Source organism: Leuciscus leuciscus (assembly GCF_965113295.1).
Source record: "Leuciscus leuciscus genome assembly, chromosome: 9".
NCBI classification, from domain to species: domain Eukaryota; kingdom Metazoa; phylum Chordata; class Actinopteri; order Cypriniformes; family Leuciscidae; genus Leuciscus; species Leuciscus leuciscus.
This window is the reverse complement of record NC_138733.1, coordinates 35,366,991-35,383,728: the sequence shown is the minus strand read 5'-3', so window position 1 is coordinate 35,383,728 and position 16,738 is coordinate 35,366,991. Positions and strand designations below refer to the sequence as shown.

The window sequence follows — 16,738 nt, the reverse complement described above, 5'->3', positions numbered from 1 at the left end:
TGCTGATTCGGCAGACAATGTAACCTAAAGCACAAATAGAAACAAATTAATTTAGAGTTCTTAAGAATTGTGTGGAAAGGGAGTATGCCACATTATGAAAAGGCTCTAAAAGCTTTAAGGGCCAAGCATCTCCGCAAACTCATAGAAAATAACTAAAACACCCCAAGGTTTTTATTCAGTACAGTGGCTAGATGAACAAATAAGCAGTTGTCACCTGAACTAGATAATCCATCACAGTTTAGTAGTGACTTTATGAATTTCTTCATTGAGGAAATCGAAAGCATCAGAAATATAATTGTAAGTGTACAACCTTTGACAATGTTTTAAAACTCAGCCGTTTTATTGTCCCTCAATAAGTATTGCAGTGCTTTACAGCTATAGGACAGGAAGTGCTAGAAAAAAAGCTATATATTATACACACACACACACACATACCTCAGAAGAATTAGAAGAACACGATTTGAAAATGAGAAATATTTTTAAGGTAAGAAAGTAAGAAAATGTTCCACTCATAATAGTAAGCATGTTATTGTTGCATAAACTTTACATTGTAGCTACTTGTTAAACTGGTGCCAGACTAAAATGTAAGTAGGCTATAGGCTATATAGACAGAAACATGTTGAAATATGAACTATAGACAGGTAGGCAACCTTTCAATGCTAAATTTATATACATGTACGACACAAGACTGCATTTTATGTTCGATCATAAAACAGCATGATATAAAAGTTGTTAAAAAATTTTTTCATTAGTCACATGTTTTCCTTTGTTCAGTTTTCTCGCCACTCTTTGTTACCATGGTCACCATCATTATGAGATCATTTGATTCAGCTGTGTTTGATTAATCATCCACATTTGTGTTTGCTATAAAAATTTGTCCCTCACATCCATTCTCTGTCTGATCATTGTTACATGTATGTGTAAGTGTGTGTTGCTCAGCCTGTTTACCTGTCTTCTGGATTATTATTAAAACATTGTATTGGAAATTATCTTCTTTGTCTGCCTTTCTGCAACCCAATGTAACACAACTAGGCTAGTATGAGTGTTTTAGTATTGAGTCTTAATATCATTAATTCATCTTTGTCATTAGGATACGTGCCAAAAACTTTTAAGCTGGCTATGATTAAACCGATTGTTAAAAAAAATGCAACTTGATGGTACAGAATTAGTCAATTACAGGCCGATCTCGAATCTTCCTTTTCTTTCAAAGATACTAGAAAAGGCGGAATCCTCACAACTATGTTCCTTTTTAGAAAGAAATGGTATCTGCGAGGATTTTCAGTCAGAATTTAGACCGTACCATAATACTGAGACTGCTCTCATTAGAGTTACAAATGATTTGCTCTTATCATCCGATCGTGGTTGTATCTCTCTATTAGTGTTTTCTCGATCTTAGTGCTGCATTTGACACTATCGACCACAACATTCTTTTAAATAGACTCGAAAATGATGTTGCATTAGTGGAATTGCACTAGCATGGTTTAAATCATACTTATCTGACCGTTATCAGTTTGTAGCAGTAAATGAAGAGATGTCTCATCGATCACAAGTTCAGTATGGCGTACCACAAGGGTCAGTACTAGGACCGTTGCTGTTCACTCTGTACATGCTACCCTTAGGAGATATCATTAGGAAGCATGGCATTAGTTTTCACTGTTATGCTGATGATACTCACCTGTATATTTCTTCAAAACCTAACGAAACTTACCAATTCACAAAAATGAACGGAATGCATAGCTGATATAAAAAATTGGATGACTAGTAATTTCCTATTACTTAATTCTGAAAAAACAGAGATTTTAATTATTGGACAGAAAACTTCCTCACATAATAATCTAGAATACTGTCTAACACTTGATGGCTGCTCTGTTAAGTCTTCGTCGTCGGTTAGGAACCTGAGTGTGCTCTTTGATACCAATCTTTCATTTGAAAGTCACATGTATAGTATCTGTAAAACCGCATTTTTCCATCTTAAAAATATATCTAAATTACGTCATATGCTCTCATTGACAAATGCGGAACAATTAGTCCATGCGATCATGACATCAAGGCTAGATTATTGTAATGCTTTATGGGTGGTTGCCCTGCATGCTTTATAAATAAACTACAGCTGGTCCAAAACGCAGCAGCTCGAGTTCTTACCAGAACCAGGAAGTATGACCATATTAGCCCAGTTCTGTCAACAGTGCACTGGCTCCCTATTGAACATCGTATACATTTTTAAATATTTATAGATTACTTACAAAGCACTAAATGGTTTAGCTCCGCAGTACTTGAACGAGCTCTAAACGCATTATAGTCCTTCACGTCTATTGCGATCTCAAAATTCCGGCCAGATGATAATACCTAGAATATCAAAATCAACTGCTGGAGGTAGATCCTTTTCCTATTTAGCACCAAAACTTTGGAACAGTCTTCCTAACATTGTCCGGGAAGCAGACACACTCTGTCAGTTCAAAGCTAGACTAAAAACACATCTCTTTGACCTCTTTGTTATGTGTATAATGTGTTATACACATAACACATTATAGACTTTTATAATTCAATGTTAGGCTGCATAGATTAGGCCAGCTAGAACCGGGAACACTTCCCATAAATCCTGATGTACTCGTTACATCATAAGAAGAATGGCGTCTATGCTAATATTAGTCTCTCTGTTTATCCCGAGGTTTACTGCAGTCTGCCGGATCCAGGCCGTATCCAGATCTGATGAAGGACCTGCGCCTGGACGCGACGACAACGCAGTCCTGAAGTGTCAACTAGTCTCTCCCCTGTGAAGGCCTCCCTCCCCTCCCTTTACCTCTATACAGATAAAGCGTTGTCGGGATAATTCCGGTTCGCGTTGCTATGCGGAAGCGATAAAAATTCTGTATTATAAATTTTAAGGCCAGACAAGTAGTTTGTTGAGGGTTGATTTGTAGGGAAGGACTACACGCCTGCGCACATATATTCAAACGCGCATACCTATAGACTAAACTCGTAATGTGCATGTGCATGCCATCAGCGTTTTCACTGGTTCGCATTTTTGAATTTGCGCAGAAAAAACGTAAGAGTTTTCGGATAAAACGGTGTCTTGTAAGCAGCCCCTAAGTTAATAACTAATGATCGTTGTGACGGAAGTGAATCAATCAAACTAACTTTAGCTGGACAATAACTTTATTCTAGAGTGCTATATAAATTATTTATTTATAAAAGCGCTATATAAATGAAGCTGACTTGACTTGACTTTACTCTTTTACTCTAATATTATACTGTTTAGACCAGTGTTTGCTGTTAAATACTGTGTTTGTGGATATCTGCTCAAACGTAGATAAGTATAATGCGGTAACAATAATGTTTCTTAGTTTGGAGCGGCTCGATTGCTTCAGTAAATTGTCTCTGCACACGCTGTGAGTTTGAGTCACTCGCGCTGTGCGTTTGAAAAGCAAAATGCACCAAATATTAGGCTTCATGTTTTTACTTACTCCAAATGTTTCCATTTGTTATGACGTTATGAAATGAGATTGAAGTAACAAATGATAATCCATTTTTTTTTTCTATAGTGTAGTGTACTGAAGTGTTCCTTGTGAACAATTTAAAGGCCACCTGCTATACGCTATTGTTATTATTATGTATATATGTGAATAGCGGGTGTTTCAAATATGAGTCGATAATGAGGCCGAAACCAGCATGTCCAGTTCAAGTAGGATTTGACTGTTTCACTTTACTTTACATTATTTTATTAATCCATTATGTTGAAGAGACCTTTTTGAAGGATATATTGGTTTACTTATGCCCTTTTTGAACACCTGAGCTTAAGTGAGACTTGAGTGTTTGTAGGCATTTAAGAGGCTGTTGTGTTGACCTTGAATTATTGCAATATTGAGGTGTTCAGTTTTATTTTGAGGAACATATGTTGCCTCTGATATCTGACTGTCTTGTATCACAATGTAGGGATACTACACACACTGTCTGTCTATTTTTTTAATTTAATTTTTTTAATTGAGAATCCTTGACAAAGTTTGGAGAAATATATTGTAGTAAGTCACAAAAATGATTTTCAGTCTTCGTATTTTCCACCACCATTCTCCTCTTAGGGTCACCACAATCACAAGCCTCATTGGGACTGGTCTTGGCCTTTTGACCAAGGGACTTAATTAAAGTGTTTTATGTCTAATTAACCTCTAGGTCCATTTATCTTGGACCACTGGGAGACGTGGTTAACAGTATACTTTCCTATGATGGCCAAGGGACCATATTAGAAGTGAAAACAACTTAACGACCTGTTAATAGCAAGTCGTTAATTGAGTCTTTGTTGAGTTACATCATTTGGTGGTGTTTTACCAACATTTTGGTCCCATTAACATCAAGTGATCTTTGACTTGCAGTGCCTTATGTTTGGACACAGTGATGAATTCACAAACAAAATATCAAAACTAGCATATTATAGTAATTAAAATGTTACAAGTTTTTTTTTAAATATATTTTGAAATAAAATATTATCTTTCTAAACATCCAGAACTGATATCTGTAAAAACTTATGTTATCAAGAACTTTTCTTATTATTATAATATGCTTCTTATTTTCAGTAGCATGTAATTCTAGCACAATGGCACAACCTGCTGGCTACAATGAACAAAATATTTCACAAACAATGAAATATTATAGATAGATAGTGCCTTATTTTTTTTCGGAATTTGATTGTGTGATGAAATGGGTTCTCTGGTATCAATCAATCAATCTTTATTTATTTATTTGTTTAACATTTATACATCATAGGTTTAATTATAAAAATAGCTAAAGTCAGCCTGTGTAATTTACTGTAACTGATAGAGCAATTACTTCTGACATGAATTCAAGCGTTGCGCTTAGTATTTTCAAAATAAATGAGCAAAAACCAAACTGGGTTATCCCTGCTGTTTTCTATAAAGATGTAGGAAAAATAAATGTAAATACTGTACATTATTAGGCTATATACACAGTGGGTTTTTTGTTCATTGTCACTGTAATTAATAAATTATTATTTTGTGTAAAAAGTTATATCTTTTTTGTTATCCTTTGTTAAAAATTTGTTGACCATACCGAACTGATGTACAGTATTTTAAACTAGTAGTTAAAGAGTTGTTAATAGTTATTAGGAGTAAATATTCCTCACTTTAGATTGAGTCACAGAAAATACAAAATTTCCATTCATTAAGTGCTTTAAACCTCCCTTTATTGCATTAATTACCTTCAATACTTAGCCTGGCTTTCCCCATGCTGCCTTTTTCTTTCTTCTTTTTTTTATTTTATTTTTTTATGTTTTTGAAAGGAAAAAAATATTCATGTTTATTACTCTCGTGGAGACAACAGCAAAAAAACAGGCAAGGCATCAACAAAATGTAGATTTGACAATGAAAAAAATTAAATAAATAAAAATAAATAAAATAAGGCATTGTTCTCAAATAAATAATATGTGTTGCAGGATCAAAAACATTTCAGCACCATCACAAATAGCTTCTACAGTTTGTTTAGAATTTTTTACAAGGTTCAAGGAGGATAATAACATACAAAATTCATTTTTAAAACAGTTTACATTCGGCATTTGTTTTTTCCATTTATTTTTGTGAATGTGGTATTTACCCATAATGATGATAAGGTTAATCAAAAGTGAAAAATCCCTCGTCAGTTTAGAATTATAAATAAGAATATCTTCGATTGTAAATTGTTCAAGTTCACTAATTTTATTATTTAACCAGCTATGGACATCTTGCCAGAACTTCCTACTAACTGAGCAAAGGAAGAATAAATGTTCTGTTCGTTCTGGGTTTTCATGACAAAAGTCGCAAGGGTCAACTACAAAACCAAATCTACCCCTCAGTGTCTCCGCAGATGGATAGTAGTTGTTAAGAATTTTAAATTGCATTTCTTTTACTTTGGGTGCAATTGGCCATTTTATAAATTTCCAATGTTTTTCTGCAATTGTTGGGTTATCTAATATTTTAAGTTTTATCTTCCTATCATAATCATGATATATATACCCTTTGAAAGCTTTATTTAAATATTTGTTGTCACATTTTTTGTCCGTAATGTTTAATTCTCCTATCATTAAGTTTAGAAGTTTGATTTGGACATTAGAAAAACTAATTGTGTTTTTTATCAACTGTATCAAATTCACTGAGATAGATTTACAGATTATATTCTTTATTATATTCTTGATTATGTTCTCTTATATTCTTTAAGAGAACATTGAATATTATTACATTTGTTATTTAAATCTTGTAACTGTAAATGATAGGCAGCCTGGATTCCATGGACCAGATTTTCGCTTCAGCGAGGGGACCAATCACAGAACGGGGAGGGAGCAGCAAGACGATGATGACGTCTATGCCACACACCGAAGCAGTTTGTTTATATCTATGGATCCAACATGGCATCAGACGTGAAGTTACCTTTCGATGCAGCCGTAGAACGCAAGTTTACTTCTTCCTCGTTGAATTTCTGTCGATCTACATACGTCATCTGGTATAATTGAAACGATTGGCTATGAGCTACGTACAGGCGCATTTGATAGACATTCGTAGCGTCCAATAAACGGCTCTGGGCATTCGTAAACCACGCCTCAAATACGAGAAAATGAACATGTGGTTTCCAGACCACGTCTCAATTAGACTAGTGCTGCGTCCCAATTCGCCTACTTATACTACGCCCTAAAAGTATGTACTCTTTTTGTGAAGAAAAAGTACATACTTTTGAGTGTGTAGCAAAAGAGTAGGCAAGCTTTGGGACATACTAGGCCTACTTAACGGACAGATCTGTCGCGTGCAAATCTCTAATGGACTCATTTTCCCCTTGAATTCGGGTGCGGACACGCTCAGCTAGCTCGTCTTCATATACAGTTTGTACAGTATACATCATTATGTCTATCATAATGGCTATGGAATGAAGTTCATTCTTGTGTTAAGCAAGCACATTTAAGCTTTCGCAAGAACCAATGAGATTCATTCTTGTGTTACACAGCACGTTTGAGCTTCAGCAAGCGCATTTGTAAGTACAGATCAGCGACAGTCAAAAATGTCATTCATTTCTTGAAAAGTTACGTTCAATATTAATGGCACAAAAATAATTCCATAGTTGAATTTCACTAATATTTAACAAACTAAACTGTCAAATTGTGTAATTATTGCTATTTTTTTACTACAGCATGAGCTCACATTTATTTTAATATCAACAATCTAAAAGGTGTGCATCATGCCTGACACCTACATGAACACAGTTCATGAACAGTTTATGACTGTAAGTAAAATGCTTTTGAAGTTAGAAACCTGTTTACCCATGTCTTATGTAACTTTAGAGACAGTTTGCAAAACTGCAAAATTTGCATAAATTTGCAAATATCGAACGTCCAATGTAAAGCCAAGTATGCCAGTATTTAACTGATACCATAGGCCTATTAAAATGATAAAAGATAAAAACATAACAAACCCAACAAGAAGCTATAAAAATATAACAGACGCAGACGAAGAATAGTTCAGAAAAGAGTTCAGTGAGAGGAATGAGTGAAGGGAAAGTCAATTGTGCAGGCACTGAAACACTGCACTGAGCCGTGTTGCAATACGTGTACGAGAAAAAAGAAAAGAAAAAAGAATAACTTCACTGCGACATGGAAATGATGCGTGACATCTGAAGGCTAATTTATACTTCTGCATTCGTAGCAGAGTCTCTCCGTGAAATCAATTCAATCAAACAGCGGTCACGTAGCAGGATAATTTTGTAGGCGCTCAGCAGATTATGTTGAACTGAACATCCGATATAATCGTCCAGTAAACAACAATGACGATGAAAACCCACCATAACTTTTAACCCTCTGAGGTCTAAGGGCATTTTTTCACTTTTTCTTCGATTTTACATATCTTATTAAATTCTCCTTTTAAAGGCAATTACATAACATAATCCCATGTGTTTTATATCAAAATGTGCAGAGAAAACCCAGCTCTCTTACTGATGAGCTCACCACTTGTCCTAGAGCATTGTGTAAAGAGAGAGAGAGGGATAATTTGGCTCTAAAAGGTGAAAAATATAAGTCCGATTTTTGAAATTCTTCAAATCTCTTGTGGAAACATACCATTACTCATGTGGACGAATTATTTTGGTCCTTGATATGGGTTTCCCAAAGTCTTAGGGTCACAAAAGTAGTGTAATATATGAATAAAATAGTAGATAATGAATAATAATTGTCTAAAGTGACATTCTGAAAAATCGTTTTGTCTGTGACTCTACCTTCACCAAATGTTAGAGGGACTGAGATAAAATAGGACTAAAATAACTTCCTACTACATATCAAGCTTTATGAGATGTGTGCAAATGAAAACGTAGCATTACAACAGGTCTTTCTTTCAAGCAAAACGTTTACTTTGTGAAAAAAAAAAAACCTCACTACTAACAATATTCACAAAATGTACACATTTTCATGTATTCTTGTCTACATTACATGTCAACTTTTCAACATTTTTTTTTCAAACCAAAGATGAACTATATATTAGAAATAGTGCTGGTTGATGCTGGGGGGGTACGGGACCTCTTAGCTGGCCGGGTTGGTGATGATGGTTGCTGTGTAAGGGCTGGTGGTGACCTGGTGACTGGTGGCAGGCACAGGTGAGGCTGCCTGTGTTACACTGGGCCCTGGTAGCTGTGAATCCTCTCTGAAAAAACACAAAAACAAATAAGTTAGGACTTGCATTATCAATTTGGCCAAAACATATCGATTCATCACTACAAGAGATAATGTTATTCAAATTGTGGATTGAGGTGAAGAAATATTACATTAGTTATCAAAAGGAGACCACCAAGAACAGCCTACATGCCTACAACGTTACTGTTTGTAAGTGTACCCCAGTTTTACACAAGAAAATAACTTTTACATAAAGTAAACACTTTGCTAAAGGCGCAGTCAATTTGTCAAAGTTCAGATACACAAAGCAGCACAGCGCAGCTTATTTTAGCCAAGATGGTCACAGTTAGCCTAGCACAAAGTGCACCAGGCGAACAATGTTTTTATAAAATAAATACGCTTTCCCGTCTTCAACTGGATCTCTTCTGTGATCATAATCCTCATCTTCATCAGAAGAAAATCCATCAGGCTCGAAAACTCGCCTTTCATCCTCGTCGCTGCTCTCCAAAACCGCCGCAAGTACGTCTTTCAATGTCTTCGCCATTATCTCTCCTCGTCTTCTTCTTACTTTTCCTCTTCTTTATATATGTTTTTGCCATGTTTTTTTCGCTGACTTTTTCTTTCGCTGACTTTTCTCTCCATGTCAGCTTGGTATTTTCCTCACTGTGAGGGGGTACTTAGGGATTTCAACCGCATCTATTGGTTGGTTTCACACAAAATGCAGACAGGCAAGCTAGCCCACCAATCACGCAAGGTGAACCGTCATCTTGTCTTCCCTCTTGGGGGCTCATCCGACCTCAGGGGGTTAACCAGGCATATGGAACACACCTGAAACAGCAAGAAAATGAAACGTTTCGGTTACGTATGGTAACCCACGTTCCCTGAAAGAGGAAGGGATCCGACAGAAATGGGATCTTCGCTGAGAGACCAATCTACTTCTAGAGAAACTAAACGAGCCAATGCACATTGGCATGCGATAATTGCGCCAGCTGCTTCTATCACACAGTGCGGGTACATAATGAGCAGAAGGTGCAACTTGGTTTTCGCTGAGGAGCCGAGCCAGGGACCCGGCCGTCTGTAGCGATGGTACAACAACATGACGACGGGACGAATGTCTCCGTTCCCTATTTCAGAGGATGTGGGTTACCATACGTAACCGAGACATTCGCTTTCATGTCGGTCACTCCAATGTTCGTCGGAGGGATCCGACAGAAATGGAATCCCTACCAACAGAACTGAACACTTGTTCTATGGGAACACCAGCCTGTAAAAATGAAGGGTCCGACCACAGGCTGAAGGTTTGGCGACAGTGCCAAACAGGTAACCATCATCACCTGATCTCATTTCACTTTAGCTTTCTTTACTGCTGCAAATATGTTTAACAAACACACTGTCACAGCGGCCAAAAAAAGACGAAAAATATAATAAGAGTTAAGAGCACAACTAATGGAAACACTAATCACTGTTATGGTGACTTCAAATGAAACACAGAGTTAAACCTCTGTTAATTCTCAATAAAAACTTCTGTAGACGTCTGACAGAAATAAAGTCAGTCTGGTTAGTAATAAGTGAAGCTGGTAATGCTGTTTGTGGAGTTGTTTAATCCTCCTCTGCTGAGATCTTCACAGATTTAATGTCTTCTTTTCTCTTCAGTTGATTTCATCTAAGACTGTGGCTGAAGTCAGTTGTAGTTCTTGTGTTTCTGCTCATCTCTTTTTTTTTTGTTCTCTTCTTTCCTTCAGTGATTCTGCTTGTTAAAAGGCTAATTAAGGCTGAAATGACTCCATATTTAATATACACAGGTTTTGCGGCTCAGATAATGTCCAGTTCTGGTTTATTTCTTTGCTCTTGGCTGACATGTGGCATTGCTATGGCCTGCTTGTGGCCCAGATCTGGCAAACAGGAGCGGTCCGCCCAAGTGCCATCATTCCACGCTGCATGTGGGCCAGATCCGCATTCCACAAGTGCCAGATGTGGGCCGGATCTGGGCTGAAACAATGTTGCTATCTGGGGTGGAAATTGGATAACTGACTGGTTGATTACACTTGAATTAGGCTACCTGAATGTTTAAATGTTTAATTTTTACTTCTAAAATGTTTGTTAAATGAGTTTAAATGTAGGCAATATTGTATAGGCAAGTGGTTCTCAACTCCAGTCCTCGGGACCCGGTGCTCTGCACATTTTGTATGTCTCTTATCTGACACACTCAAATCAGTTCATGGAGTCTCTCCTGACGAGCTGATGATCTGGTTCAGGTGTGTTAAATAAGGGAGACATACAAAATGTGCAGAGCAGTGGGTCCCGAGGACTGGAGTTGAGAACCACTGGGGCTACATGTTAAAACAGTGTAAACTATGCTGTATTGCTGTAGTCTTCGACAATAAAGGCCAATGTCATGAATACTGGTTAGACTAAAAGCAGGCAAAATGTGGCTTGTGGACAAGTCATACCCCAAATATGGTCCATTTGGTCCAACAATCATTAAAATGTAGCATGGAAGGCATAACTTTACAGTGTGAAACTTTTAATTTGGTTACAATTAAAAAAATACATAAAAAAAAACATAAAAAAATATATATATATATATATATATATATAGTAGTCTGTATATTATTCTGTGTAACATTTATTACACAAAAAAAAAAAAAAAAAGAAGAAAAAAAACATCTACCTGGAGGGCTTTATAAGACAAATAATTTTTTTGCGTATATCAGGCAGGTTTAAAGCATAAACAAGGGGGTTCAGGATGGGTGGTATAATAAGGAACTCCAGTGAAAGAAAAACTGACAGCCATATAGGAAGTTCTAAGGTCACAACTCGACTCAAAGTGACATCAGAAATAATAGCAATTGAGAAATTCAAAAGGACCACTATGTGTGGAATACAAGTTTGATAAGCTTTGCCCTTGAACTGTGATGAGCTTCTTTGACAAACAATAATAATTTTTACATAAGAATATAATATTAAACTTAAAGGGATGACAGTAGTTGTGATTAATACAAACAAGCCCAAAACATTATTAATTATTGTGCTTTCGCAAGTGTTACGATCCGATTTAGGTCTAGGGGCAAGAAAGGAAGGTAACAAAAGTTGCGGGGAGAGAGAGTGAGAGAACTCCCGTCTCCAGGTCCCAGGACTAGCACAAATTACAACGACACCAGTTTATGAAGTAAAGAGATTTCACAAGTTTTATTCGTGCATAATAAATGGGAAATAACAGGTAGAACCTCAGGAGGGGAGAAGGTCAAAAAAACAAACAAAAATAATTCTTACTAAAGGTTTTCAGAAATAAATTACCTAACTTCAAACAAAAATTAAACCAAAAGACAAACACTTCCCTTACTTCCTCTCTATACAAAACAGGAAAAAACTATTTCCCAAAAAAGAAAACAACCTCCACCTCCCTACAAATTATCCCAATAAACTGCCAATCAGTATAGAAAACTCCAGTTAGATGTTACCCACAAACACAAGGTTACCACCAAGACACATAGAAGTTATCACACAGCATACCTTCTTTTAACATTCCCTTATCCACTATACTGATACCACACACAATAAAACCAACAAGTGCTGGGACCGGAAGATGACAGTCTCTCAGAGAAAAGCCTCAGTCTCGCTCTTGGGTTGGAACTCTCTGGGTTCTTATATACTGCTCCACTCACACCTTAACGAGCTGGAACACAAATCAGGTGGCACTCCCAAACCTGTGAAGTGGATAGTGGGAGGAGCAACAAAGAATAGAGACAAACACTACAACAGCAAATAAAACACATGCGTCCCTTGGGACGTAACACCCCCACCAATAAGTTTTGACATTTCACAAAAATGAAAACAAAAAAATCCACAGGTACAAAATATAACAGTGCATTTTCCTTAATAGTGCAAGAATTAGGACTTAGAACCACACTACTTCAACTCAAATAAAAACTTTGAAGCAGGTGTACAAGTACTCTCACAAGTTCGATCAAATACTGTCAAAAATTTGGAGATTGGCCAAAAGCACTCCATTACACACCTGTATGTCTTGACTTGTAAGTGACCAGCAGGTTCATTTACAAACTTCTGCACTTAAACTGTACACAGTGGGTAAGAAAACATGGATGTCACAACAATTAGACAAGTCAAAATAGGCTTACACTTTCAAATTGGAACTTATCACAAAAGTAGTTCCGACATCTGCTCAGTTTGACACCACATCAGAACACAGAGCAAGGCAAGAATCTATTCTCTAAACTCCACTTAACACCTTTACCAACCTATAGTTTGAGTTTCTCCATACACAGTTCCTTCACTAATTTCAGGATTAATCCTCTTCTGACCACTGGGAGGTTCAGAGGGGGCTTGCCACAGTGAGTCAATAAGGTCAGCAACGTTTCTGAATTCCATCACTGGCAGGTGCGCCACTGCACACTCCAACATTGCAGACAAGGTGTCACCAGAATTACAGTCATTAACCACAATAGGTCTGGGGAAAACCTGGTCACCTGCTAGATCATTCCCCAGTATGAGACCTACTCCTTTAAACGGTAATTGGGAACACACTGCAAGGTTAACTTTCCCAGTCACAAGGTCTGTCTTTAAGTGTACCTGATGGAGAGGAACACAATCACACCCCATCTCAATACCACGTATTTGTACGTCAGAACCGGTGTAGGAATTCTGCGAAAAGGGAAGTAACCCTTTCAGGATTAAGGACTGTTCTGAACCAGTATCTCGCAAGATCACAACAGGTTGATACTCAGTGTCAGACAAGGAAACCGTGCCAGTCTGAATGAAAGGTTGCATGGACTTTTTAGTCGCAGGCATCGTTTGTACAAGAGCAACATTCTTAGAGTTACTATCTACATTCTTTTTCCAAGCCTGGCAATCTGCAATTAGGTGATCTGATTCAAGGCAGTAAAAACAGACACGTCGGCCTCTTCCACCAGGGGCAGACCTGTTGTCTGAAACAGTGTCTCCTGATGCATCTGAGAATACACGCGTCGAATCTCGTGTCACAGTGTTTGGATGGAAAAATTGAGGGTTCGACGACCGAAGAGACGGAAAAACCTTTCGGTGTGTCAGGATAAACTCATCTGCTAACACAGCAGCATCCAATAGCGAAGTTACTTTTTGTTCATTTAAATGAACAACAACACTTTCGGGAAGACAACCCTTAAAATCCTCCAGCAAGAGCAACTCCTGCAACTGGTCTAAGGTAGTGGTCTTGCTGGAGAAACACCACTTTTCAAAGAATGCTCTGTTCTCTCTTGCAAATTCTACATGAGTCTGTATCGCTGTTTTCACATGCGCACGAAACTTTTGGCGATATGCCTCAGGCACCAATTCATATGCTCTGAGAACAGCAACTTTGACCATGTCATAATCGAGACTCTGTTCAATCGGTAACGACGCACAAATCTCTTGAGCCTTACCGGTCAAACTGCACTGTAGGAGCAAGGCCCACATATCGGTCGGCCACCTAAGCTTACCCGCAATACGCTCAAAAGCAACAAAGTACGCATCAACCTCAGACTCACGAAAGGGAGGCACAAGCTTAATGTATTTACAGACATCAAATTCCTGACTGTTTTGCTCTTCATTCGAGGTAACAGGTATAACAGGAATGGATGCGGAGGAAGAACCGGAGGAAGACCTAGAGCGCGGAACAGCTTTAATTTCCATAGCTTGCAGATCTAGACGCCGCAGAGTAATATCACGGTCAGCTTCTACCTCAACAACTTTGAGTTTCAAGCGCAAATTCTCACTCTCCTGTTGTTTAACTTTGAGTTCTAACTCTTTTAAACGAATGGCCTGCACTGGATCAAAATTGGCACTTTCAATAACATCTCTACCAGGAGGAATTTCCTCAGCCGCAACTACAGGACTACCCTTAACATCAGTGTCTGGTAAGATGGCATCACGCACAAGCTGCTCAAACAATGAATCCTTAATTAATTGTTTTGTCGCTTCTTTTGGTACATCCATATTAAAAAAAAATTGCAATCAAAAGTAGATCCTTTTTTCTACACTTATTGAAGACCTCTGTAGTGGGAGAAAGAGTAAATGCTAATAAATCAAACTCCATTTCGATCACCTCAGAGACTTCTCCTGCCCAAAAAGTGAAGACAGCGAAAAACTGACTTTTAGAGAGAAAAGAGAAATTGTACTCACCGCAACAAATTTGAAAAACAAATGGACGAGCCCCCACTTGTTACGATCCGATTTAGGTCTAGGGGCAAGAAAGGAAGGTAACAAAAGTTGCGGGGAGAGAGAGTGAGAGAACTCCCGTCGCCAGGTCCCAGGACTAGCACAAATTACAACGACACCAGTTTATGAAGTAAAGAGATTTCACAAGTTTTATTCGTGCATAATAAATGGGAAATAACAGGTAGAACCTCAGGATGGGAGAAGGTCAAAAAAACAAACAAAAAGAATTCTTACTAAAGGTTTTCAGAAATAAATTACCTAACTTCAAACAAAAATTAAACCAAAAGACAAACACTTCCCTTACTTCCTCTCTATACAAAACAGGAAAAAACTATTTCCCAAAAAAGAAAACAACCTCCACCTCCCTACAAATTATCCCAATAAACAGCCAATCAGTATAGAAAACTCCAGTTAGATGTTACCCACAAACACAAGGTTACCACCAAGACACATAGAAGTTAGCACACAGCATACCTTCTTTTAACATTCACTTATCCACTATACTGATACCACACACAATAAAACCAACAAGTGCTGGGACCGGAAGATGACAGTCTCTCAGAGAAAAGCCTCAGTCTCGCTCTTGGGTTGGAACTCTCTGGGTTCTTATATACTGCTCCACTCACACCTTAACGAGCTGGAACACAAATCAGGTGGCACTCCCAAACCTGTGAAGTGGATAGTGGGAGGAGCAACAAAGAATAGAGACAAACACTACAACAGCAAATAAAACACATGCGTCCCTTGGGACGTAACACAAGAAAGCTTGACTACTTCATAGTTGTGGCAGTACACTTTAAACAATTTGTTACCACACATTCTCAGTTTTGTACTTAAAAGACTACCAATACTAAGTAATATAATTGGATAAGCCACGTTTATACCTACTGAAACAATTAAAAACCTTGGTGTAATTATGTTGTGGTATTGTAAAGGTTTACTGATTGCAGCAAATCTGTCAATTGCCATTAACATTAATATTGTATATTCATTTGCGGCATACGTGAAAATTACAACAGTCTGTAAGACACATGCTTCACGGGAGATTGAGTGTGTATCAGAGAGCAAGTCTGTCAGTGCTCTTGGGAAAAAGCCAGCTGTTCCAAACACAGAGTTGAAAGACAAACATGAAATCAGAATGTACATGGGCTGGTGTAAAGTCCTTTCCAGAAATATTACAAGCATAATAAGGACATTAAATAATATGATAGCACAGTACAGAATAAATCCTAAACTGAAGAAAACATATTTTATGTCAAGTCAAGTCAAGTCAAGTTTATTTGTATAGCGCTTTTCACAATACAGATTGTATCAAAGCAGCTTCACAGTATTAAATTAAAATAATACAACAAAGTTTGTTTCAAGAGGAATTTATTGATTGATAAAATTAAATTAAATATCCCCAAAATATCCCCAACTGAGCAAGCCAAAGGCAACAGTGGCAAGGAACCACTGTACATCTCGGGTACATCTCTATGTACCCGAGATTTTCAAATAACATGAAGTAAAAATATGTCCCATTTTCCATTTTGCATCAGGCAGAGTTACTTCATTGACCTGAAGAAGAAAGTACAAAATGTTCTATGATTAAAAAATAAATAAAAAATCAGCAGTTTGCATTATTAACTTGAAAACAATAAAGTTAAATTTGTTAACATAATTTATTATTTAATGAATTATGAACACAAATGAATTATCAATGAACAATAATATATTTATAAATTGACATTAGATTAATATTTACTTTAAATAATTGTGTATACATATAATCTTCAGGTTAATTTGGTTTAAAAATAGATTTGTGAGATATCAATAAACAACTTTGAAATGTATTTTAACATCGGCAAATTTTTCTATACCTTAAAACACACATTACATAATTTAAATACCTTCTGTGATACACCTTGAAATAACCAC

General features: G+C 37.1%; 1 protein-coding gene across 1 annotated transcript; it reads right to left on the bottom strand.

Moving 5' to 3' along the window:
- Positions 1-11,296: 11,296 nt before the first annotated feature.
- LOC309506765 (olfactory receptor 51L1-like) lies at positions 11,297-16,349 on the bottom strand (the record flags this gene model as incomplete). The annotated part of the gene is made up of 3 exons (XM_082180725.1): positions 11,297-11,660; positions 15,573-16,055; positions 16,291-16,349. The coding sequence occupies 3 exons, from the start codon at positions 16,347-16,349 to the stop codon at positions 11,297-11,299; spliced, it is 906 nt and encodes a 301-aa protein (XP_082036851.1).
- Positions 16,350-16,738: the final 389 nt, after the last annotated feature.